Source organism: Gorilla gorilla, chromosome 12 (genome assembly GCF_029281585.2).
Source record: "Gorilla gorilla gorilla isolate KB3781 chromosome 12, NHGRI_mGorGor1-v2.1_pri, whole genome shotgun sequence".
NCBI classification, from domain to species: domain Eukaryota; kingdom Metazoa; phylum Chordata; class Mammalia; order Primates; family Hominidae; genus Gorilla; species Gorilla gorilla.
The window spans coordinates 95,462,585-95,489,688 of record NC_073236.2 but is presented as its reverse complement, the minus strand read 5'-3'; the positions used below and the strand labels follow the sequence as shown (position 1 = coordinate 95,489,688).

The window sequence follows — 27,104 nt, the reverse complement described above, 5'->3', positions numbered from 1 at the left end:
GTTAATACAGATTTCCAGCTTCCCTAGAAAAATTAGATCTGGCCATCATGAGCCCACATGTTGCTGGAGCACAGTGGCTGTGGCCCTGCAGGCATGGCATGAGCCTCTGGTTTGCCATCATCCCCACCATTTTCTACTGCATGTCACCCTGTCTGCTTCATTCATGTGAGTGTGCCATCCCAATCCTGCAGGTTTTTATGTTTGCAACCTCATGCAAGTGCAGTCTAGGGACCACAGCACTGATGTCACCTGGGAGGTGGTCAGAAATGCAGAATCTCAGGCTCCACCCAAAATCTACTGAATCAAAACCTGCGTTTTAACAAAATCTCCAGGAAAATCATATGCACATTACAGTTTGAGAAGTCCTTTGAGAAGAACCTGGAACTTCAAGATCCTTTCCTCAACCAGATTCTGTGACCATGGGCAAAACTCTGAACTATTCACTGTGGCTACAGGTACAACTCACAGTGCCTAGGGTGGGAAGACAGAACAAAATCATATATTAAAATAGCTACCGTTGGGCGTGGTGGCTCACACCTGTAATCCCAGCACTTAGGGAGGCCGAGGTGGGCAGATCACGAGGTCAGGAGTTCGAGACCAGCCTGGCCAATATGGTGAAACCCTGTCTCTACTGAAAATACAAAAATTAGCCGGGCATGGTGGCAGGCGCCTGTAGTCCCAGCTACTCAGGAGGCTGAGGCAGAAGAATTGCTTGAACCTGGGAGGCAGAGGTTGCAGTGAGCCGAGATTGCGCCACTGCACTCCAGCCTGGGTGACAGAGTGAGACTGTATCTCAAAAAAAAAAAAAAAAAAGAAGCTACCATGCCAGGCGCAGTGGCTCACGCCTGTAATCCCAGGACTTCAGGAGGCTAAGGCAGGCAGATCACCTGAGGTCAGGAGTTTGACACCAGCCTGGGCAACATGGTGAAACCCCGTCTCTACTAAAAATACAAAAAAATTAGCTGGGCACGGTGATGTGCGCCTATAGTCCCAGCTACTCGGAAGCTGAGGCAGGAGAATTGTTTGAACCTGGAGGCAGAGGTTGCAGTGAGCCAAGATCATGCCACTGCACTCCAGCCTGGGTGTCAGAGTGAGACCCTGTCACAAAAAAAAAAAAAAAAAGAAAGAAAAGAAAAGAAAGAAAAAAGAAAGCTACCGTTATAAGGATGAATGTACAAATATATGACGCAGACTGGGCTGGATCAGTGTCTCCTGGTATGAGGGTGGTGGTAGGGGGATGGAGGCTGGAGCTGGGCCTGAAAGACAGGAGGGAGAAACTGTCCAGAATGAGGTGCTCATGGTCTGTAGTGAGGGAACCCTCGGCAGTGCTGATCAGCTGGAGCACAGAGCCTGATTTGGAAATACTAAGATAGCAAAAAGATTGGAAATATATTTTGAGCATAAACTGTAGCTTAGACTTCTATACTAAGATATTGGCATTTGTTCTCTTTATAATGAGAAGCCATTGATAGCTTTAGAGGTGTGAAATGAGTGTTTTGAGGTTAATAGTCTGACAGATTGTGCAGGGTCAATGGGTTTTATGTTAAAGTGACACATTCAGAATGGTTTTATACACAAGCCTAGACGTGAATAAAGCAAATTCCTTAAGGTATGATACATTTTGTATCTTTCCCACCTATATTGGCATGCGTTTCTCTGATATGTGTACTCAGAGTCCCTGACCCAGCACCCAAAGTCATGATGACTCTTTCCTGGCTTTTTATCAGGCCTTGCCATGAGAGTGACCATTAAAGGTCAGAGAGTCATACGGCCTCTCCCAGGGATACTGGGCTGGCCTGGGAATTGAGGAATTCACTCTGCATCCAAGAACCACATTTCCCCAGCTGTAAGATGGCAGAGAATAATGTTTGTGTCCCAATGAAGTTCTAACACACAGTGTTCTCAGATGACTGGCAGCATTTTGAAAGTAACATGTGACTGTGTAATTTATGCTCTTTGAATTTGCAGTGAGACTATTTGTGGCAGTACAATGTCTATCCATGCTCCTAATTAGAAGTTTTCCAGAACAGCTCATGTGTCTGAATTAGAAATATTTGTCACGGGGCATTAAATGTGGTATTTAGCTGTTGGGTGATTTTTTCAATAGAACTTTGTTAAAGACCAGATATAATGTGTCATTGTTTCTTTTGTGATTCTGGATTCTTTTTGAGAACTAAATGTTTAAGCAGTAAAGAGCTGAGACACCCTATGGGTAAGATCCTTTATAAATCAGCCCATTACACCATGAATTCACTTACATTGTTGGTCAATGACGTCATGTAAGGATCAGATTATGCTTTTCTGTTTGGGTGTGTTTTGTGTTGATTTGTCAAGCCTGGAGGGTTGGCCACCAGGAAGAAGTTGAAATGGCCACTGAAATCCCCTGGCTGTGATTGTCACAAACTTGGGTCTGAGATACACAGAAACACTTGCCTGTCATCAGGCTGAAGCTTTCAGCTCAGGCTGTACCAGTGCCTGTTGGAAATATAAATGAAAGCATTTTTACAACTCAGCAACAAAATATCCAATAGCCTAATAAAAAGATGGGCAAAAGACTCGAACAGACATTTCTCCAAAGATGATATCCTAATAGCCAATGAGGACACATGAAAAGATGCTCAACTTCACCAATTTCATTAGAGAAATGCAAATCAAAACCACACTGAGCTATCACCTCACACTCATTGGGATGGCTACTATCAAAATACAAAACAAAACAAAACAAAAAACGGAAAATAACAAGTGTTGATGAGGATGTTGCAAAATTGAAGCCCCCGTGCACTGTTAGTGGGATTGTAAAATGGGGTAACTTCTATAGAAAACAGTATGAACAGTCCTCAAAAAATTAAAAATAGAACTACCATATGGCACAGCAATCTCACTTTTGAATATATATCCAAAAGAATTGAAAGCAGCGTCTCAAAGAAATATTTGCACACTCATGTTCATAGCAGTGTTATTCACAATAGCCAAAAGATGGAAGCAAACCAAGTGTTTGACTGATAAACGGATAAACAAAATGTAGTATATACATACAATGGAATATTATCCAGCCTTAAAAAGGAAAGGCCAGACACAGTGGCTCATGACTATCATCCTAGCACTTTGGGAGGCCAAGGCAGGAGGACTGCCTGAGGCCAGGAGTTTGAGACCAGCCTGGGCAACATAGTGAGACCCCCCCATCTCTACAAAAAAAAAATTAGCTGGATGTGGTGGTGCATGCCTGTAGTCCCAGCTACTTAGGAGGCTGAGGCAGGGGGATCGCTTGAGCCCAGGAGTTCAAGGCTACAGTGAGCTATGATTGTGCCACTGCACTCCAGCCTAGGCAACAGAGCAAGATCTTGTTTTTAAAAAAAAAAATAAAAAGGAAAGAAATCCTGTCACATGCTACAACATGTATGAACCTTGAAGACATTGTGCTAAGTGAAATAAGCCAATCACAAAAAGACAAATGCTATAGGATTGCACTTATATATTTACAGTGGTCAATTCATAGAAACAAAGTAGAATGTTGGTTACCCTGGGCTGAGGGGAGGCAAGGGGGAGTTGTTTAAAGGATATATACAGTTTCAGATTTGCAGGATGAAAAACTTCTGGAGATTGGTTTCACAGCAATGTGAATATACTTAACACACTGAACCATTTAATTAAAAATGATTAAGATGATAAATTTTATATGTTTCTACTACAATAAAAATTGCACAATAGATAATTGCATTAATAGCCCAGTTTGTAGCCTCCTGTATTTATGTCCTTTGCCTTATAACATCTTAGTCCCTTCACACACTGTCTCTGGGCTTGGCACATGAAGTACAGTCAAAAACAAGCTATGTAACTTCTGAGGCTAGGTCACAAAAAGGATATTGTTTCTGCCTTGCGTGCTTTCTCAACTGGGACACTAACATTTGGTACCAAGCCAGCATGCTATGAAGACGCCCACAGTAGCCAACATGGAGACTACATTGAAGCAGTACAGGTATTGAGAACAGAGATGCCCCCAGCCCCACTCCCCACCCAGCTGGCTGCCAGCATCAGCTGCACCAGGGAAGATGTATGGATGGCAAATAAGCACACGAAAAGATACTCAAAACCATTAGTCTTTACAGAAGTACAAATTAAAACCACAATGAGACTCTGCAACTTACCTACTAGAATCACTGAAATTAAACAGACAACAGAGCAAGTGCTGGCAAGAATGTGGAAGAATTCACACTCTCATACACCAGTGAAGGCAACGCAAAATGGTACTGTCACCGGTAGAGGGACGTGACTGCAAATTGTCCAGGTTCTTGGCGTTTTGAACAAAGAATTGGACAAAACGCCCAGCAAAGAAAGAATGAAGCAACAAAAGAACGAAAGCAGCTCTCTCGGCTTTCGGCTCGGAGGAGGCCAAGGTGCAACTTTCTTCGGTGGTCTCGAATCCGGGTTCATCCGACACCAGCCGCCTCCACCATGCCGCCGAAGTTCCACTTCAATGAGATCAAAGTCGTATACTTCACGTGCACTGGAGTTGAAGTCGGTGCCACTTCTGCCCTGGCCCGCAAGATTGGCCCCGCGGGTCTGTCTCCAAAAGAGGTTGGTGATGACATTGCCAAGGTAACGGGTGACTGGAAGGGCCTGAGGATTACAGTGAAACTGACCATTCAGAACAGACAGGCCCAGATTGAAGAGGTACCTTCTGCCTCCGCCCTGATCATCAAAAGGAACCACCAAGAGACAGAAAGAAACGGAAAAACATTAAACACAGGGGGAATGTCACTTTTTATGAGATCGTCAACATTGCTCGACAGATGCGGCACCAATCCTTAGCCAGAGAACTCTCTGGAACCATTAAAGAGATCCTGGGGACTGCCCAGTCTGTGGGCCGTAATGTTGATGGCCGCCACCCTCAGGACATCATAGATGACATCAACAGTGGTGCTGTGGAATGACCAGCCAGTTAAGCACAAAGGAAAATATTTCAATAAAGGATCATTTGACAACTGGTTAAAAAAGAACGAAAGCAGGGATTTATTGAAAACGAAAGTACACTCCACAGTGTGAGAGCGTGCCGAGCAGTGGCTCAAGGGCCCTGGATACAGAATCTTCTTGGGTCCAAATACCCTCTAGAAGTTTCCCATTGACTACTTCATGCCCACCTCAGGTAAATGAAGTGGTAGCCCACAATCAGTCTGACTGGTTGCAGAAAGCAGCCAACCAGAGGATGACGTGGTTACAAAAGTTACACTCCTGTGCAAACGTATGATTGGTTGCAGAAAGCAACCAATCAGAGGCTAGGGTGAAGTTACAAATTTATACTTCTATGCAAACGAAGACTCCGCCCGCAATCAGTTTGATTGGTTGTGGACAGCAACCAACCATTCGGAGGGTGGAGTGAAGTTACAAAGTTGCAAAGGAAGACTCAACCAGCAATCAGTCTGATTGGTTGCCAATTTCCCATGCCTGGCAGAAAAGGTGGGGGGTTTGCAAAGGGAGTAGCCTCTGGTCCTTTTGTGATTTAGGCATGTAAAGTTAGGGTTTTCCTTTCAGTTTAGTTCTAGGAACGCTGCGTGAAACAGCCTTAGGTTCCCTGCCTCCAAACCCTATATTCTCCTGCCTCAATACAACTACTTTCCAAAACAGTTTGGCAGTTTCTTAAACATTAATTATACGCTTACCATATTATCCAGCTATTTCACTGCTAGTTGGTTCCTAAGAGAGAAGGAAGCTATATCCTTAGAAAGAGTTGTACATGATTGCTCGTAGCAATTTTATTTATAATAGCCAAAAACAAACGAAAAAAATCCCACATGCCCACTTATAAACTGTGGTGTATATTCTTTTTTTGTTTTGAACCTCACTCTGTCACCTAGGCTGGAGTGCAGTGGGGTGATCACAGCTCACTGCAGTCTTGGCCTCCTGGGCTCAAGCAATCCTGCCTTAGCCTCCTAAGTAGCTGGGATTACAGGTGCACGCCACCCCGCCCAGCTAATTTTGTATTTTTGAGTAGAGACAGGGTTTCCTCATGTTTGTCAGGCTTGTCCTCAACTCCTGACCTCAGGTGATCTGCCCGCCTTGGCCTCCTAAAGTGCTGGGATTACAGGCCTGAGCCACGGCGCCTGGCCAGGAGCAGAGGTTTAATAGGCGGAAGAAGGAGAAAGACAAAGGAAAATAGCTCTCTCTCTAGTGAGAAAGAAGGGACTTCCAAGAGGAAAAGGTCAGCTGGTGGATACGCCAGATTTTATAGTCCAGCTTGAGGAGGCCGTGTCTGATTTAGGTAGGGCTCACAGGTTTTTTGGGTCAGGTGTGACGTTTACATAGCACACAGGGAAGGCTGGTGGCCCCACCCTAATCTTATTATGCAAATGAACTCTCCCCTTGGCCGGTGCCATCTTGTCTGCTCCTTACTGTACACGTGGCTGGCAGAGAAGAGGAGATGCAGCCGCCATTTTGAACATGTCTAGTCCCAGGTACTTCTTTCCTGTCGCATCCACCTGTGCAAGCTCCCAGCTTGCTTGTCTATGTCTGCAGCTTGACTTTACTGGCTGCTCTTTGTTAGAAAATGATTTGGGGCCTGGCGCGGTGGCTCACGCCTATAATCCCAGCACTTTGGGAGGCCAAGTCAGGTGGATCACCTGAGGTCAGGAGTCGGAGAGCAGTCTGGCCAACTTAGTGAAACCCTGTCTCTACTAAAAATACAAAAAATTAGCTGGGCGTGTTGGCGGGCACCTGTAATCCCAGCTGCACAGCAGGCTGAGACAGGAGAATCGGTTGAACCCGGGAGGTGGAGGTTGTGGGTGAGCTGAGATCACGCCATTGCACTCCAGCCTGGGCAATAAGAGTGAAACTCCACCTCAAAAAATAAAAATAAAAAATATTCAATGGGCATAATTAATAATAATGAGAGGTATCACTGGGTGCATTCAATGAGACAAGTATGGGATTTACTCAGTTTTAAATATAATTTGTCCAAGATCAAGTAGCTCATTCCTCCATACCTCTATACTATACAATGCTTCTAAGCCACTCCACAAAGAGACACTAAGATTAGGGCCCCAGATAACTATCATCATTTAAAAGAAAAAAAGTCTCATTATCAGATCAAATGATTCATAGGACTGTATGTGCTCCTGATGAAAGGGACATCATCAATCATTACATTCCTTTTTGTTGTTGTTGAGACAGAATCTTGCTCTGTCACCCAGGCTGGAGTGCAGTGGCGTGATCTCAGATCACTGCAACCTCTGCCTCCTCGGCTCATCTCAGCTCACTGCAACCTCTGCCTCCTGGGCTCAAGTGATCCTCCTACATCAGCCTGCCTCCTGAGTAATTGGGACTACATGCGTGCACCACCATGTTCAGCTAATTTTAAATTTCTTTTGTAGAGATGAGGTCTTACTATATTGTCCAGGCTGGTCTCCAACTCCTGGGCTTAAGCTATCTTCCCACTTTCTCTATTTAACCATGTATAAGAAAAATAATTTCCCCCCAAAGTCATTTTTCTTATACCTGGCTAAATAGAGAAAGCTTTAAGCTTTAAAAAAAGTTGTGGTAAAACATATATAACATTTCAGTGGCATTACGTATGTTTATACTGTTATGCAACCATCACCACTATCCATCCATCTCAGGAATACTTTTCATCATCCCAAACTGAAATTCTCTGCCTAATGAACAATAACTCCCCATTATTCCCTTCCTCCAACCTCCAGTAACCACCTTTCTATTTTCTGTTCCTATGAATCCTACTACTCCAGATACCTCATCTAAGTGAAATCACACTTGCCCTTTTGGGTCTGGCTTATTGCACTTAGCATAATGTCCTCCAGGTTTATCTATGTTGCAGCATGTGTCAGAATTTCAGTCCTTTATTTATGTATTGGAGACAGTCTCACTCCATCACCCAAGCTGGAATGCAGTGGTGCTATCTCAGCTCATTGCAACCTCTGCCTCCTGGGTTCAAGCAATTCTCCTGCCTCAGCCTCCCAAGTAGCTGGAATTACAGCATGTGCCCCCATGCCCAGCTATTTTTTTTTTTTTTTTTTTGAGATGGAGTTTCACTCTTGTTGCCCAGGCTGGACTGCAATGGCGCGATCTCCATTCACTGCAACCTCCGCCTCCCAGGTTCAACCGATTCCCCTGCCTCAGCCTCCCGAGTAGCTGGGACTACAGGCATGCGCCACCACACCTGGCTAATTTTGTATTTTTAGTAGAGAGGGGGTTTCTCTATGTTGGTCCGGCTGGTCTTGAACTCCCAACCTCAGGTGATTCACTGGCCTCGGCCTCCTAAATTATTGAGATTACAGGCGTGAGCCACCGCGCCTGGCCTAATTTTTGTATTTTTAATAGAGATGGGTTTTGCCATGTTGGCCAGGCTGGTCTCCAATTCCTGACCTCACGTGATCCACCTGCCTTGTCCTCCCAAAGTGTTGGGATTACAGGCGTGGTCCACCATGCCCAGCCTTCATTCCTTTTTAAAGCTGAATAATATTTCACTATACGTATAACCACATTGTTTATCTATCCATCTGATGATAGCTACCTGGATTGTTTCCAATTTTTAATTTTTTAATTTATTTTTAGTTTCATTTTATTTTTATTTTCTTTCTTATTTATTTATTTTATTTTTTGAGACAGAGTCTCCCTCTGTCACCCAGGGTGGAGTGCCGTGGCTTCATGTCAGCTCACTGCAACCTCTGCCTCCTGGGTTCAAGTGATTCTCCTGCCTCAGCCTCCTGAGTAGCTGGGATTACAGGCGTGCACCACCACGCCCAGCTAATTTTTGTATTTTTAGTAGAGACGGGGTTTCACCATGTTGGCCAGGCTGGTCTTAAACTTTTGACCTCAGATGACCTGCCTGCCTCAGCCTCCCAAACTGCTGGGATTACAGGTGTGAGCCAAGGTACCGAGTGGAGATTTTTTTTTTTTTTTTGTGGGATGGAGTCTCGCTCTTGTCGCCCAGGCTGGAGTGCTGTGGCACGATCTCGGCTCACTGCAACGTGTGTCTTCCGGGGTCAAGCGATTCTCCTGCCTCAGCCTCCCGAGCAGCTGGGATTACAGGTGCACACAACCACGCCCGGCTAATTTTTGTACCTTTAGTAGAGACGGGGTTTGGCCACGTTGGCCAGGCTAGTCTCAAACTCCTGCCCTTGGTGATCTGCCCGCCTCGGCCTCCTAAAGTGCTGGGATTACAGGCATGAACCACCGCGCCAGTCCCGAGATTTTTTTTTTTAAACCTCTGTACTTTTACCCTTTCTTCCTTGGCTGGACTTTGTCCAGCTAGGTTTATTTATAAACCACACAAAGTTCATTAACAAGACCAAGCATTCAGCAAGCCGCTCTTCCACCTCCCTTACTGCAGGAAGGCACTCCGAAGACATAAGTCGGTGAGACATGGCTGAAGATAAAAGCAAGAGAGACTCCATCGAGATGAGTATGAAGGGATGCCAGACAAACAACGGGTTTGTCCATAATGAAGACATTCTGGAGCAGACCCCGGATCCAGGCAGCTCAACAGACAACCTGAAGCACAGCACCAGGAGCATCCTTGGCTCCCAGGAGCCCGACTTCAAGGGCGTCCAGCCCTATGCGGGGATGCCCAAGGAGGTGCTGTTCCAGTTCTCTGGCCAGGCCCGCTACCGCATACCTCGGGAGATCCTCTTCTGGCTCACAGTGGCTTCTGTGCTGGTGCTCATCGCAGCCACCATAGCCATCATTGCTCTCTCTCCAAAGTGCCTAGACTGGTGGCAGGAGGGGCCCATGTACCAGATCTACCCAAGGTCTTTCAAGGACAGTAACAAGGATGGGAACGGAGATCTGAAAGGTACATGCCCAGAGATTGTTCAGGGTGGGTGCCAGGATGAGATTGGTTTATGGTTCTCTTGTTCTTCAGAACCAAATTATGCCTGGGTTGTTCAGTAAGCACATTCCATTATGACTGGTCATGCCAAGTTGCTCCTTGTTTATGATATTCTTAGAAAATCACTCAGCAGAACCCAGCAGTTATTTTACTAGCTGAAGGGCTATATGCTGAAGGCCTTTGAGCCAAAAGAGTTGTTTAATTTATTGCCCACTAAGTACATAGAGTTGTTCAGTCATCAATTCTAACTTCTTAGAGCAGCCTTCCTTCTAAAATCTATGTCCTGTTTCTGGGGACTTTATAGTTGAATATGTCAGGGTGGCAGTTGGGAATTGCTTTCCCAGTATACGAAGCAGCTAGTTTGGCTGTGTGGCTGGGAGTGTATTAGTGAATAAAGCATAAATAATATTTTTTAAAAAATCAAGTGATATCTGTAAAAAGTATAGGCTGAGTCTTAAAGTTTAAATTCTAAAAAAGGAAGGGAAGTAGAAAAGGTGTAGCAGTATGCATTCGTCATTACTTGAATTAAGGATTGTTTAAAACCATGTCCATATTAGTATAAAACAAGTAAAGAATTAACCAGGGGTAGTGGCGCATGACTGTAGTTGCAGCTACTTGGGAGGCTGAGGTGGGAGGATCGCTTGAGCCCAGGAGCTCTCAGCCAGCCAGCTTAGGCAACACAGGGAGACCCCGTCTCCAAAAAGAAAAAAAAAAAGTGAAAAATTATTTTTTAAAAGCTAAGTTAATTTCTTGGGGGGTTATGTGTAAAACATCCTTACAATATATTGCTCAAACCAGAACATACTTCAGAGTAAAATTATGCCAGATGGCAGGCATACACTGGGAACTTCTGAGCAAATTGGTTGGTATGGTCACTCTAGTTCAAGGCAACAATAGGAAACAAATAAGGAAACTAACAAACTAATGTTTTACAATGATAATTGGTTTGAAGAAAACAAAACAGGATGATATGAATGTGGAAAGTAGGAATGGGCTTAATGTATCTTTAAAATGCTACAAATGAATTCTTGAAACCTGCAGCTTTCCTTAATCACTAGTAGAAGGCTTTTCTTTTTCACGCTCCTATCATTCTCTCTCTCTCTTTTTTTTTTTTTTTTTTTGAGATGGAGTTTCACTCTTGTTGCCCAGGCTGGAGTGCAATGGCATAATCTCAGCTCACTGCAACCTCCGTCACCTGGGTTCAAGCAATTCTCCTGGCTCAGCCTCCCGAGTAGCTGGGATTACAGGCATGCACCATCATGCCTAGCTAATTTTGTATTTTTAATAGAGACGAGGGTTCTCCATGTTGGTCAGGCTAGTCTCGAACTCCTGACCTCAGGTGATTTGCCCCCCTCAGCCTCCCAAAACTCTGGGATTACGGGCGTGAGCCACCGCATCCGGCTGTATCATTCTGGTTTTAAAAATCGTCCTGCATTGTCACTCATTGAAGAAGACTGTATCTGTCCTTCATGGTGCAGCTCAAACCCATTGCCTTCATTACTCTTTCTTTAGCCTCCGTAATCAGACCATGGGCTCCCCACCCCAGATCTTCGGCTTTGGATGTGTTTCTAGCATCCTTTAATCCTGCCTTGAGTGACTCCCTTTCCCCTGACTCATGACCTATGACCTGCTGCCTTTTGCACATTGAGTGCTTAGCAAAAGGAATGCTCTGACTGCATAGACCTAAAGCCCTAAATCCAGAGATACGTTTACCACTTCCTGGCCCTGCCTTCCTAATAATCTCCTTCTGGATAGGTCCAACATTCCTATAAACATGGTGGTTTCTAATCAGCTCTGATGTTTGTCATTTCCAATACCTGTTCTTGGAGGAATGTTTTACTTCCTGCAGTCCATAGGCATTTGTCTTTGAGGTTGAAGGGATTTCATTGTTGTTATTATGAAGATCCCATTCCAGCTTTGAGTCTGGTTTTGGTGATTGCCCTCTCTCCTCCTAAAATGTGGGGTGGGATCCCTTGTTTACTTTCTCCAGCCACTTTGTTTTCATCCTCATGTTCCTTTGTGCCTCATCATAAGATATATTGTGTTGCTGTGCTGGCTTAGATCAAAACCCTCTTGCTGCCTGTTGATACTGTGTGAGATCTTGCAGCTACCCATATGGGGGAACTGGGGTACAGAGACAGAAATAAGCAGCCTGTCAGGCCAGGCGTGGTGGCTCACGCCTGTAATCCCAGCACTTTGGGAGGCCGAGGCGGGTGGATCACGAGGTCAGGAGATTGAGACCATCCTGGCTAACACGGTGAAACCCCATCTCTACTAAAAAAATACAAAAAATTAGCTGGGCATGGTGGCGGGCGCCTGTAGTCCCAGCTATTTGGGTGGCTGAGGCAGGAGAATGGCATGAACCCAGGAGGCGGAGGTTGCAGTGAGCTGAGATGGCACCACTGCACTCCAGCCTGGGCGACAGAGCGAGACTCCATCTCAAAAATAAATAAATAAATAAATAAATAAAATAAAATAAATAAGCAGCATGTTATAGGGGAAGAGCCCAGATCCCAGGTGTCGAATGACTCTGTGCTTTGGAATTAGTGACCTTCAGCCTGCGGTGTGGCCTCTGACAGTCTAATTGTAGGAAGCCACATCAGGATTACACAGAAAGTTACTGGAGATTGAATTCTAGACTCAAGTTGCTGAATATGCATTTGGGACTCTGAACTAGAAGGAGAAAACACATTATCTGCTCATTATCCTACAAAGTTCTAAATACAAAGTTTCATTTCCACATGTCTTCTCAGCCAAGCCTAGAATTCTCTTCTGTATAAATTCCTGGGTTCCTATATAAGTGAACAAGGGAAATAGTTCAAATTTAGCAAGTTCAAAGGCAGTCTGAGAGTGGAAACAAAGACTCCTCAAATATTGGCACAAACTTACCTTCTGTGTTGCGGTTTCACTCCTTCTCAGACCCTGTGCACCGACAACATTTATCACCTTTTTAAATTAATTGATGCATTTACTTATTTATTTATATTTATTATTATTATTATTTTTGAGATGGAGTCTCACTCTGTCGCCTAGGCTGGAGTGCAGTGGCACAATCTCACCTCACTACAACCTCCGCCTCCCAGGTTCAAGCAATTCTCCTGCCTCAGCCTCCCGAGTAGCTGGGATTACAGGCATGCACCACCGTCCCCAGCTAATTTTTGTATTTTTTAGTAGAAATGGGGTTTCACCATGTTGGCCAGGCTGGTCTTGACCTCCTGACCTCAAGTGATCCACCTGTCTCAGCCTCCCTAAGTGTTGGGATTACAGGCGTGAGCCACTGTGTCCTGTCTTCTCACCCTTTTTTAGACATGCCCTTTCTATTCTTGTTCCCTCCTTTCCTTTGCTGTGCCTGGAAGCCCTTCACTCTGATCCCTTTTGCCCACACCATCCTGGACCTTCTCTGTCCTTACCCTCAGGGGTCATCAGCTTCCTCTGCCCCTGGGGGTCAAGGGCCAATGCCCTGATGCCCTTAAAGCACTTTCTGCAGCCCTTCCTTAGCTCTTCAGTCTGATCATCATCCCACCCCTGCCTGCAGACACTTCCGAGACCAACACCGCCCAAAAGAAAGACAATGGGAGCCACATAAGAAATTGTAAATTTTGTAGTAGCCACATTAAAAAAGGAAAAAAGAAGCAGGTGAAATTAATTTTCATATGTTCTGTTTAATCCAATGTATCATTTCAACACATAATCAGTATAAAAATATATACATATTGTTATTTTTTTTTGTATTTTAAGACAGGGTTTTATCATGTTACCCAGACCGGTCTCGAACACCTGAGTCCAAACAATCTGCCCACCATGGCCTCCCAAAGTGCTGGGATTACAGGCATGTGCCACCATGCCCAGCCCGGTATAAAAATATTAATGAGATTTTTACATTCTTTCTTTTTGTACAGGGTCTTCAAAATCCAATACATGTTGTCCCCTTACAGCACATCTCAATTCCAACCAGCCACCCTGCAAGTGCTCAGTAGCCACATGTGGCTCTTAGACAGAACAGTGCAGTGTAGACCATGTGACCGCCAGGGGCCATGCGTTACTCTGCTCTGTTCCTTGACACTTAGCCCAGCAGCTGGCATAGATTAGCTGCTCAAAAACCATGTGTAGAATAAATGAACAATACCACAGTCTTGGTTTTAAATATAAAATATGAGTAAGTCACAGAGATTTTTTTTAATGCTATGTTAAAAGTCATCGATTACTGATAGATGACTAATTTGATTTTCTCTTTCTTTTTTTTTTTTGAGAAAGGGTCTTGCTCTGTCGCCCAGGCTAGAGTGCAGTGGTGTGATCTTGAGTCACTGTAGCCTCCGCTTCCCAGGTTCAAGAGATTCTCCTGCCTCAGCCTCCCAGGTAGCTGGGATCATAGGCATGTGCTACTGTACCCAGCTAATTTTTGTATTTTTAATAGAGATGGGGTTTTGTCATGTTGGCCAGGATGGTCTCGAACTCTTGACCTTAGGTATCGTCCCACCTTGGCCTCCCAAAGTGCTGGGATTACAGACGTGAACCACTACACCCGGCCTAATTTGATATTTTTTGTAGAGCTAGATCTTCCTATTTGAATTATACTCAAATTCAACAAAATTCTAAGTATTTTTGCCTTCATGTAAATATTTCTATCTTAGGCATATTTGTTATATTTTTTGTCCTTTAACTAAAACAAAGTAGGATTTATTCATGACTTTGACTTTTTTCTTCAGGTATTCAAGATAAACTGGACTACATCACAGCTTTAAATATAAAAACTGTTTGGATTACTTCATTTTATAAATCGTCCCTTAAAGATTTCAGATATGGTGTTGAAGATTTCCGGGAAGTTGATCCCATTTTTGGAACGATGGAAGATTTTGAGAATCTGGTTGCAGCCATACATGATAAAGGTAAGTTGAATGGAAAGTGGGCAAGATGGGGATGAGGGTTGAGAGAAGCACTTATTCAAATGTTTACTTAAAGCATTTCTTCTCCTTAACTGTCATATACTATTTCTTTCCCTCCCTCCCTCCCTTCCTTCCTTCTTTCTTTCCTTCCCGGTTTCTCTTTCTTCCTTTCCTTCCCTTCCCTTCCCTTTCCTTTTTTTCTTTCTCCTTTCCTTTTTCCTTCCCTATCTCCTTTCTTCCCCTCCCCTCCCCTCCCCTCTCCTTTCCCTGCTTTTTTTTTTTTTTTTTTTTCCAGGCAGGGTCTTGCTCTGTCTCCCAGGCTGGAGTGCAGTGGTGCAATCATGGCTCACTTCAGCCTCCACCTCCTGGGCTCAAGCAATCCTCCTACCTTAGCCTCCCAATTTATTGGGGTTACAGGCGTTAGCCATTACTGTTCCTGGCCTGTCATATGTTATTCTAATACAATCTTTCCCTAGCATTTGAAATGTCTCTTACTCGTTAGGTTTAAAATTAATCATCGATTTCATACCAAACCACACGAGTGATAAACATACTTGGTTTCAATTGAGTCGGACACGGACAGGAAAATATACTGATTATTATATCTGGCATGACTGTACCCATGAAAATGGCAAAACCATTCCACCCAACAACTGGGTAAGTATCAACCTGTCTGATTTACAAAGGGGTAAAAGGCAGATATGTGGTGATTGAACTGATTTAGTAAAACCCTTTTGAGGGAAAAATGAATGAATATAGTTTATCGGAAGGGGGCAAGTTTCTGAAAGAAATAGAAATAAGGTTTCCGGTTATTATTTACTCAGGCTTCCAATTATTATTTAGATTTCTGATTTCATCATAGAGATGATGTGTTCTAGCAAATTCAAACCTATTTTCTCTCCTTCCACCCTTCCTTCACTTCCTACCCGGTCCAACTTGGATTCCATGTCCCATTAGTTCGATAACCATTTTTCTACTATCCATACCCCTTTGCATTTTTTTTTCTTGAGATGGAGTTTTGCTCTTGTCTCCCAGGCTGGAGTGCAATAGCACAATCTCGGCTCACTGCAACCTCCACCTGGGTTCAAGCAGTTCTCCTGCCTCAGCCTTACCAGTAGCTATGATTACAGGCGTGCGTCATCATACTCGGCTAATTTTTGTATTTTTAGTAGAGGTGGGGTTTCACCATGTTGGCCACTCTGGTCTTGAACTTCTGACTTCAGGTGATCCACCTGCCTCGGCCTCCCAAAGCGCTGGGATTACAGGTGTAAGCCACCGTTCCTGGCCCCCTTTGCCTTTCTGACTTTTTGTCTCCTCTGTCTGACAAAACCCTAGCCATGAATGAACCCAATTATCTACTTTCTTTTTGCCTAAACCTTAGTAGTTGAGTCTCTGGAGACATCACACCTTCATTGTCCCCACCTGAACTGAGCCATCCAATCTTCTTGGGGATTTTGCTAATTTCAACCGATCAACTTTCCCTCCCTCCCTCATTTCAAACATCGTATCTGCCTCTACCCCATCTTATCACTCTCAGCAGCAAACTCGACTTCACAGAGAAAACAGAAGCCATCAAGCCTGCCTGCCCCATTCTCACCCTCTTCCTACTCACTCCTTTTACAACAGAAGCCAGATCCGTCCTTTCTGGGGTGACCAGATTTAGCAAATAAAAATTCAGAATGCCCAGTTAAATCTGAATTTTGGATAAGCAGTGCATAAATAATTTTTTAGTGTGGACCATACTTTCTTTTTTATTTTAATTTTTCAGAGACAGGGTCTTGCTCTGTCTCCCAGGCTGGAGTGCAGTGGCTTGATCATGGCTTACTGCAGTGGCTTGATCATGGCTCACTGCAGTCTTTGCCTCCTGGGCTCAAGCAATCCTCCCAGCTATTCCTTCCAAGTAGCTGGGACCACAAATGTGTGCCACCATGCCCAGCTAATATTTTATTTTTTTGTAAAGACAGGGCCTCACTCTGTTGTCCAGGCTGGTCTTGAACTCCTGGGCTCAAGTGATCCTCCCGCTTCGGCCTTGCAAAGTGCTGGGATTACAGGTGTAAGCCACTGTGCCTGGCCACATGAGTAATACTTATACTCAACAATATGCGTGTTGATCTGAATTCAGATGTAACTGGGCATCCTGCACTTCATCTGGCAGCTCTGCTTCTGTCTCAGGCCAGAGCTTCCCCTTGCCCGGGTTTGTGTTCTCTCCTGCCTTTATTCTGGATCATCCCTCCCTCCTCCAGTCCCTCCTTCTCTCTTCTGGACCTTCTCCATAAATATTTAAACATCAACTTTTAGGTGATCCAAGGACACTCAGAATTGATATATTTGCAGGTCAGCTTTGTGATGTGTGATTTTCTCCCTATAACCTTCCGTCTCCCAGGTTCAGTGAATGGTACTACCACGCAGCCTGAGGAACAGGCTGTCAGCAAGTCCTGGCAGTTTCACCTCTTTTTTTCCTCCAGTTCACTGACTTGTTAAAATTGCAATGACATTAGCAAACATTTACAAAATACTTACTCTGTGCCAGGCTCTGTGCTAAGTGTTTTATATTCATTAATTTAGTTAATCCACTCTATAATCCTATGAGTCAGGTGTAATTCCTGTTTTTCAGATAGGCAGACTGAGGTTACTCAGCTAATAAATGACAGGGCTAAAGATGGGATGTAGTCATTTCAGCTCCATAGTCTGCTTTTAAAAATTGCTGCCATACTCAAACTATATCATTTCTTGCTTATAGAATGATCACAGCTGCCTTTTTTGTCATCCAGCTTTTCTATTGCTTTTTTAGTTCTCCACTATAGTCAAGGTTGCATTTTCTAATGTAATAGTTAATATGTTCAAAAATATGTATATGTATATGATGGATAAACACCTTGTAGTATATCATACATATAACCATATATTGCAAGACTTCGACTCTAAAAAAATTATTTTTTAGTTTCATCTATTTTGAACTTTATGAAAAGTGTCATGCTAGGTATAGTCTTCTTAACTAACTTTTTCACGATTTATTCATGTAGCTTCAGGTAGCTATGGTTCATACATTTTCATTGTTGTATATTTCACAGTGTGAACAATCCATGGTTTACTTATCCACTCTTCAGTTGATGGGAAGTTGGGCTACTTCCTTTTTTTTTTTATTATGAACAATGTTACTATAAACACTGTCATTAATCTATCTTGGGGTACATGTGCAAGGGCTTCTTTTTTTTATTTTTGAGATGGTCTTGCTCTGTTGCCCAGGCTGGACTGCAGTGGCGCGATCTTGGCTCACTGCAACCTCTGCCTCCCCAGTTCAAGCGATTCTCCTGCCTCAGCCTCTCAAGTAGCTGGAACGACAGGCACCCATCACCACGCCCACCTAATTTTTGTATCTTTAGTAGAGACAGGGTTTCACCATATTGGCCAGGCTGGTCTTGAACTCCTGACCTTGTGATCGGCCCACGTCGGCTTCCCAAAGTGCTAGGATTACAGGCGTGAGCCACCACGCCCAACCAAGGGCTTCTTTAAGGTAAATAACTAGGAGTAAAATTGCTGTGCAGGATGTTGCATGCTCAGCTCTACAGGATAGTGTCAAATTCATTATCAAAATGGTTGTACCAATTTATATCCCCCACAGAAGTATAAAAAATACACATTCTCATTAATTCCTGGTATTGCCCAACTTTGTAATTTTTATTTAAAAATTATTATTATTTTGTGTCAGGGTCTCATTCTGTCACCCAGGCTGAAGCATAGTGGCTCAATCATAGCTTACTGCAGCCTCGAGCTCCTAGGCTCAAGCAGTCCTCGCCACCTCAGCCTCCTTAGTAGCTGGGACCACAGGCATGCACCATTATGCGTGGCTGAGTTTTTTTATTTTTTTTGTAAATATGGGCTCTCACTATGTTGCCCAAGCTGGTCTTGAACTTCTGGCCTCAAGCAGTCCTCCCGCTTCAGCTCTCAAAGTGCTGTGATTACTGGCATGAGCTACCATGCCCAGCCCAGACTTAAAACAATATTGCATTGAGATCTTAATTTTATATTTATTTAATTACTAATGATGATGTGTCTAATTCCTAATACAGTAATTATCTAATTCCTAATGATGTTGAACATCTTTTCTTACATTTATTCATTTGAGTGTCCATTTCTGTGAAACACCTCTTTATGGTTTCTTTCCCCTACTTTCTTTTGAATTATTTATCCCTTTGAAATTGCTTTCTTCAGTTCCTTTTGTATTCTGGATACTGATTTTTTATTGTTTATGTACACTAAAAATCTCTTGCCCTGGTTGTGTCCAGGTGGGCTGTGTGTTGAATTGGAAAGGGTGCATGTCCTTGAAAGGCAGCAGCTACTACTCAGCATCTGCCTGGTGTTGCCATGGACATGTGGACTCAGTGTAACTACGTCTTCCAACTCAAAAAGATTTATGTAAAACCTCCCAGTTGTTAAATGTTTTCCAGATGTTCTCTTTAACATGAAATGAACAAAAGGCCTAGGACAGAGCCCCATGAAACTCTCACATTCAAGGGCCTACAGCGTTGACTTAAGGAGTGGCCAGAGATGTGGGAGGGCAGCCGGGAGAGTCATACCATGGGGCCATAAATGTGAGCATTTCCAGACAGAGGAGACCAGCGACAGTGGCAACTATTGCTGAGTACCAACACTTGAAGTTGCTTTTTATTCTTGGAGACTGGTAGAGATTTTAAGGGAAGGATTCTAATAATTTTCTGGGGATACAATTTAAATATTCAGTCTATCTGGACTCAAGCTCCAAGATGAACGGAATGTGTCTTTCTTCCAAATTGACTACCATTTTGCTTCTCTTCACAAACAAGAGTTTGGATCCTGGACGGAAGATTCAAGAAAATACATTAGTAATATCAGTTCCTTAAGTTGACCTTGTCTTGGGTTTGAGAACATTGGTTTGCTGTTGCAGTTGTTACAAACAACATCTACTGTAAAAATACATTGCAACCATGTTTGTGAGGCATTAGGCCAATGGGGTGGGGGGTATTTGGAAGGGGTTACTTTAACCTGCTGCTCTCTGTAGAAGGAAAACTCTCAGGATTTACATACTCTGCCTGCAAAGGATCAGGGAGGGCAATGATCTTTATTTGTGGGCAATACCATTATAGGTCACTGATGTGCTGTTTTCTTTGTTTGCCAGTTAAGTGTGTATGGAAACTCCAGTTGGCACTTTGACGAAGTGCGAAACCAATGTTATTTTCATCAGTTTATGAAAGAGCAACCTGATTTAAATTTCCGCAATCCTGATGTTCAAGAAGAAATAAAAGTGAGTATAGATACCCACACAGACTTCTCCATTAATGGAGGTTTAGGTATTTATTTAAAACACTTTATATTGCACAGTAATTGTGTAGGCAAAATCAAGTCTTTAATTATTTGAAATACTCTATAGTTATTTGAAACATTTTATATTGTACAATAATTGTGTAGGCAATAATCAAGCCTGAATTAAATCCCAGGATTAAGCTCTCTGGTGCAAATGTAGACTCTCAGACATGTCTGTGACTCCTTCCTTCATCTAACCCAGAGTACCCTAAATGGAAGGAGTCAGAAACACCTGCCACCCTAGCTCCAAGTTGCCCTGCCACCTGTGACAGTGAGCTGTACGGTGCCTGCGACAGTGAGCTGTGCGGTGCCTGCGACAGTGAGCTGTGCGGTGCCTGCGACAGTGAGCTGTGCGGTGCCTGCGACAGTGAGCTGTGCGGTGCCTGCGACAGTGAGCTGTGCGGTGCCTGCGACAGTGAGCTGTGCGGTGCCTGCGACAGTGAGCTGTGCGGTGCCTGTGACAGTGAGCTGTGCGGTGCCTGTGACAGTGAGCTGGTGCAGGGAGGTGGGCCATTTGGGGTCTGGCTCCTGCATCTAAAATGGGCTTCTTGATGGTTATTTGGCTTTCATGTCTTAGCTGTCTCATCTATGAAACACAGTTGGTGGCAATATTTGTCTCATAGGGCTGTTTGGAAGATTAGATGAGATAACCCATGCACGACACTTCTGTACTCATTCAGTAAATATTAACATATTGCCTACTCCGTGCCAGGCCCTGTTCTAAGCACTGGGAATGCAGCAGTGAATAAAAGAAGCCTTACTCTCAAGCAGTCTCCAATATACTGAGGGGAAAGCAGGCAATTAGCCACTAAATATATATATATATGTTAGGTGGTGGTGAATGCCAAGGGGAAGGGGCATCGGAGTGTCAGGTAAAAGTGGCTCTTCTGTATAAAGTGTGTAGGAGACACCTTCTTATGATGAGATGCTGTTTGGACAAAAACCTGAAGTGAGAAAGGAACCATGTGACTATCTGGGGGGAGAGAATTTCGGGCAGAAAGAAGAACAAATGGAAGGGTCCCGAGGTGAGAGTGTGGTTCATGTGTTTCAGGGATGGCATGGAGGCCAGAGTGTAGGGTTGCCAAATTTAGCAAATAAAAATACAGGATGTCCAGTTAAATTTTAAATGAATGATGCAACATTTGAGACATACTGCTACCAAAAAATTGTTCATTGATTACCTGAAATTGAAATGTAATTGAGTGTCTTGTATTTTATCTGGCAACCCTACCAGTATGCTGGAGTGAAATGGGTTAGGGCGCTGAAGTAAGAGGTGGGGGCTGATGAGTTCTCACAATATAATTCACAAAACATATCAGCTATGTTCTTGTTCTTGTTCTTGCTGCTCCTATGGCTGCAGTGGGCAGAAACTTAGGGGAGTAGGGGAGTCCTCTGAGCTAAGTAGGTGGGGAGGAGACCCTAACAGAACAGGGAGCATTGGGTGCCTTTCCACAGCTCACCACGTCAGCCAGATAGAGTGGATGCAAGCTGTCATGCTGGAGTCACTAGGGGCACCTAGAACCCTTGGTTTAGTTTAATTTTGAAATAACAGTTTAATTGACATATAATTCACATACCATAAAATTCACCCCTTTTGAGTGTGTAATTCAGTGGTTTTAGTATCTTCACAGAGTTGCGCAATCACTACTAATTTCAGAAGTTTTTTTTTTGAGACAGTCTTGCTCTGTCGCCCAGGCTGGAGTGTAGTGGCATGATCTTGGCTCACTGCAACTTGTGCCTCCCAGGTTCAAGCGATTCTCCTGCCTCAGCCTCCGAGTAGCTGGGACTACAGGCATGTACCACCATGCCCGGCTAATTTTTGTATTTTTATAGAGACAGGGTTTTGCCATGTTGGCCAGGCTGGTCTCAAACTCCTGGCCTCAAATGATCCACCCGTCTCAGCTTCCCAAAGTGCTGGGATTACAGGTATGAGCCACTGCACCTGGCCTAATTTCAGAACACTTTTATCTTCTCAAAAAGAAACCCCATATCCATCAACAGTCACTCCTTATGGCCCCCTCCCTTTCTTCCCCCACCCCCTGGGAAACCACAAATCTACTTTCTATCTTTTTACCCACCTAAGCCTCAGTTAGATAGGTTTTGCCTATTCTGGACACTTTGTACAACAGAATCGTGCTGTATCTGTATATCCCTGGTAGGTATCTGTATCTGTGTTTATCTGAGAAACTGCCAAGTTGTTTTTCAAAGCAGCTGCACAATTTTACATTTCCATTAACAATGCGTAAGGGTTCTAATTTCTCCACATTCTCACCAACACTTGTTATTGCATATATTTTTTATTACAGTCACCCTAGTGGGTATGAAGTGGCATCTCACTTGTTGTATTTGCCAAATGGCTAAAGACGTTGAACATCTTTTTATGTGCTTAGAGTTCATTTGTATATCTGCATTGTAGAAATGTCTATTTAAATCCTTTGCCCATTTTTATTTCATTTTTATTTATTTATTTTTTTTGAGATAGAGTTTCACTCTGTCACCCAGGCTGGAGTGCAGTGGTGCAGTCTTGGCTCACTGCAACCCCAGTCTCCCAGGCTCAAGTGATTCTTGCGCCTCAGCTTCCTGAGTACCTGGGACTATAGGCACGTGCCACCATGCCCAACTAATTTTTGTATTTTTTGTAGAGATGGGGTTTCTCCATGTAGGCCAGGCTGGTCTTGAGCTCCTGGTCTGAAGCAATCCTCCCTCCTTGGCCTCCCACAGTGCTGGGATTACAGGTGTGAGCCACCACACCTGGCCCTTTGCCCATTGTTAAATAGGGTTGTCTTTTTATTATTGGGTTGTAAAAGTTCTTTACATATTCTTTTTCTTTTTTCTTTTTTTTTTTGAGACAGGTTCTCACTCTGTTACCCAGGCTGGAGTGCAGTGGCGTGATCTCGGCTCACTGCAACCTCCAACTCCTGGGTTCAAGTGACTCTCCTGCCTCAGCCACCCAAGTAGCTGAGATTACAGGTGCTCATCACCGTACCTGGCAAATTTTTGTATTTTTAGTAGAGACGGGGTTTCACCATGTTGGCCAGGCTGGTCTCGAACTCGTGGTCTCAAGCAATCCTCCTGCCTCAGCCTCCCAAAGTGCTGGGATTATAGGCATGAGCCACCACACCTGGCCTCTTTTCATATTCTTGATACATGATTTACAAATAATTTTTCCTATTCTGTTGGTTGTCTTTTTACTTTCTTGATGGTGCCTTTTGAAGCACAAGAGTTTTTAATTTTGATGATGTACTATTTATTTATTTGTTTTTTTGAGACAGAGTTATGCTCTTGTTACCCACGCTGGAGGGCAGTGGCACAATCTCAGCTCACTGCAACCTCCGCCTCCTGGGTTCAAGTGATTTTCCTGCTGCAGCCTCCTGAGTAGCTGGGATTATAGGTGCACACCACCATGCCCAGCTAATTTTTTGTATTTTTAGTAGAGACAGGGCTTTTATCATGTTGGCTAGGCTGGTCTCGAACTCCTGATCTCAGGTGATCCACCCGCCTCGGCCTCCCAAAGTGCAGGGATTACAGGCATGAGCCACTGCGCCTGGCCCAATTTATTTATTTTTTTCTTTTGTTGCTTGTGCCTTTAGTGTCGTATCTAAGAGCTGTTGCTTAATCCAAGGTCATGAAGATTTACACCTATGTTTTCTTCTCAGTTTCATAGTTTTAGTCTTACATTTTAGATTGTCTGTGATCCATTTTTTGTTAATTTTTATATAGGGTGTGAAGGTAAGGAGTCCAACTTCTTTTTTTTTTTTTTTTTTGCATGTGGCTATTCAGTTATTCCAGCCACATATGTTTAAAAATACTATTCTTTCCCTACTGAATTGTCTGGCAACTTGTGTTGAAAATCAATTGACCATAAATGCATGGGTTTATTTCTGGACTCTCAATTCTGTTCCATTCATCTATATGTCTGTCCTTATGTCAGTACCACACACTGTCTGAATTACTAGCACTTTGTAGTAAGTTTTGAAATTGGGAAGTGAGAATCCTACAACTTTGTTCTTTTTCAGTATTGTTTCACTATTCCAAGTCCTTTGGATTTCCATGTGAATTTCTGAGTCAGCTTGACAATGTTTGCAAAGAAGCCTGCTGGGGTTTTGATAGGGATTGCACTGAATCTGTGGTTCACTCTGGGGAATATAGCCATCTTATGTTAAGTCTTCCAATTCATGAACATGAGATGTCTTTCCATTTATTTATGTGTTCTTTCATTTCTTTCAACAATGTTTTGCAGTTCTCAGAGTACATGTCTTGTACTTCTTTTGTTAAATGTATTCCTATAGACTACTTATTTTTAAGACTTTTTTTTTTTTTACTATATATGTTTGGTGTTTCCAGAATTTGTATGAATTGTTTTGGAATTGGTTCTGGAAGTAAGCACCATGAGTGAGGGCACCTTGCCTCCATGGGGTTGTGGGGTTGTGGGGTGGGTAGTTGTAGACAAGGTCAGCAGACTAACTAGGGGTTAGTTTTAAACTTCTCTGGTAGCCTGTGGACTCTCCTCTTCTTCATCACCAAAACTCCTTAGCACACCCACGCCTCATGCTCTCCCCACACATTCTATGTGCTAAGTGCTGTTCCTGGATACTTTAATGCTCAGAATAAGCCTAATTTACGAGGTTTTGTGATCATTTTACAGAGAAGGAAATCGAGGCTTAGATAGGTAAAGTCACCATCCTTGGGAGTCATGGAGCAGGACTGAAATCCAGACACTAGGACTTGAGTTCATGCTCTTAACCACAATCCTACACCTGCTTTGAGGCAATGTATGTGTTTCCCTCTCCATGCTTCACTTTTTCTGCACAGATTTTTCAAGGAGGTTTTCAGTTATAAATTGATAAATGTGAGTATAAACCAGCTGGTTTACAGTTGGTTTATCAGGCCGTGGATTTTTCCAGGCTCCTTGTGGCAATAGTGATGAATTGTCTGGGGATGTTTAGACAAGTATGATAAATTCTGCAAAAATGTGCCAGCCAATACATTAATTATTTTTTTGACTAACCCAGCTGTGCTCTTCCAGATACCCAAGCCGTGGAGTGTGTGGATAGGATCCTTATTCACTGGTCTTCTGGCTGAAATCCCTCATATGATGAATCATTAATGCCTCCGGTTGAGAGATTAGACTTTATTTGCAAGACTGGTTTAGAAGATTTACTATTAGAAGTAAATAAGAAATGCTGAGAAGCTGAGAGGAAAGCCTCTTTGCTCCTGGAAAGGGACCTTTGGCATGAAGGAGACTTCTGTCACCCTCCTCCCCACCTTACCCCCAGCAGCGCTTGTTTCTGCAATAGAGTTAAGCAGGTTAATAATTTGCAGCTCAGAGGGTTTGTGTGGAGGCGGCGTTTGGCATGACTTGCTTGCATACCAACTTGTACTCCTGGAGCCTGAGCCCACTTCCTCCCCGCTCCTATCAGATTTTGCTTTATCTGCACAGTGGGAAGCTGGCATGCTGGGGAAATCCAGCGGAGAGCACCCTCTGCTCTCCTTCTCTTTCTCCTCCTCTTTGTACTGGCCATCAGGGGACTTGGCTCTGCTCCGAACCTCTTGGGGCTTGAGTACTTTCAGCTGAAGAAGTCAGAAAACCTTCTCTGAGGTATCAGGGGTATATATTTGTATAATATTTTATACTTTCCCAATCACTTTGGTTTTTACTGGTCCTCCAAATTTCTTATTTGACAAATGAGGAAACTGAGACACAGAGAGGTGAAGTAACCCAGCGGGTTAGCAGCATGGCAAGGAAGAGACTCCAGATGGCCTGGCCTCGTATCTGGGATTTGGAGTGATCCTAGACCTGCCATATGGGAATGCTGAGCCCCAGGGTAGGGACTGCTGGGGAGACCCAGCTGAGAGGGAACCCAGAGCACAGGCGTAGGCTCCGTTCTGTCCCTACTAAGCATGATACTGCTGGAGGCAGCAGCTCAATTCAAAACACAGTTCGCTCACTACCTGCTTGATTAGCCATCTCTATGCCTGATAATAATAATTGTGCCATTTATTGCACCTCCTCTATGCCAGGCACTTTATTATAATCATTCACTCATTTAATGATGGGTATTGTGTGTCTTGACCATGTGCTAAGGGTGTGGGGGCTGGTAAGATAGATAACTCTTGTGACCATCCTGGGGCTTATATTCTGGAGTGGGAGGTGGACAATTAAACAGGCAATTACAATAAAATGTGCCAAGCGGTCATGACAGTAGGAGGTAGGAATACACAGGGCAAGCGCCTAACCTGGACACATTTGCAGAGGAGGTGAGATACCTGAGGAACAGGCATGAGCTAAGTGAAGAGGCATGGGTGGGAGTGTTTCCAGCAGAGGAAAGCATGGATCATGACACATTAGAGGTGCTGGGAGTTGTCCAGTATCACTGGGATGTGATATATAGAGCAGGGTGACCCGATGAGACTAGAGAGGTCACTGGGGGTGAGGTCAGGAGCACCACTGAAGGCCCTGGTAAGGATTTGGGCTTAAAAGGTCTTAGGTATTTATTTTTTATTTATATTTTTTTTTCAATTTGAGAAATCAGTCTGGTTTTGGAGAAGGGGTTTGAGTAGGGCAGGTTTGGAGGCTTTGGGGCCAGGGAGGAGGATGGTGCAGTAATCGGGAAAGAAATTCTGGTGGCTTTAGGCCAGTGATGGAGGCATAGAGGTGCAGAGAAATCATCAGGGCTCTGAGAGGAGTCCCCTGTGAATCCCAGGTTTCAGATTTGAATATGGGGTGGGTGGCAGAACCATTGTCTGAGATGGGAGACACAAGAAGAGAGAGGGAAATATCTTAGGTATGTAGAGTTTGAGCTGCCTGTGACACATCCAAGTGTTCAGTGGACAGTTAGATATAAGGACACTGGGCTGGGCACGGTGGCTCACGCCTGTAATCCCAGCACTTTGGGAGGCTGAGGCAGGTGGATCACATGGTCAGGAGTTCAAGACCAGCCTGGCCAACATGGTGAAACCCCATCTCTCCTAAAAATACAAAAATTAGCCAGGCATGGTGGTGGGCACCTGTAATCCCAACTACTTGGGACGCTGAGGCAGGA

At 43.9% G+C, this 27,104-nt stretch overlaps 1 protein-coding gene and 1 pseudogene across 1 annotated transcript in view; both read left to right on the top strand.

Annotated features, from left to right (window-relative positions):
• The first annotated feature begins 4,415 nt into the window (after positions 1-4,415).
• On the top strand, positions 4,416-4,943 carry LOC101129841 (large ribosomal subunit protein uL11-like; annotated as a pseudogene).
• A 4,333-nt stretch (positions 4,944-9,276) lies between these two features.
• The window catches only part of SLC3A1 (solute carrier family 3 member 1), a 45,135-nt gene continuing 27,307 nt past the window's right edge, over positions 9,277-27,104 (top strand). Inside the window, exons 1-4 of the mRNA XM_004029165.4 lie at positions 9,277-9,802; positions 14,545-14,724; positions 15,224-15,378; positions 19,877-20,002. Of these exons, the coding sequence (XP_004029214.4) occupies positions 9,373-9,802; positions 14,545-14,724; positions 15,224-15,378; positions 19,877-20,002 (891 nt within the window). The 5' untranslated portion in view covers positions 9,277-9,372. The remainder of the gene's footprint in view (positions 9,803-14,544; positions 14,725-15,223; positions 15,379-19,876; positions 20,003-27,104) is intronic.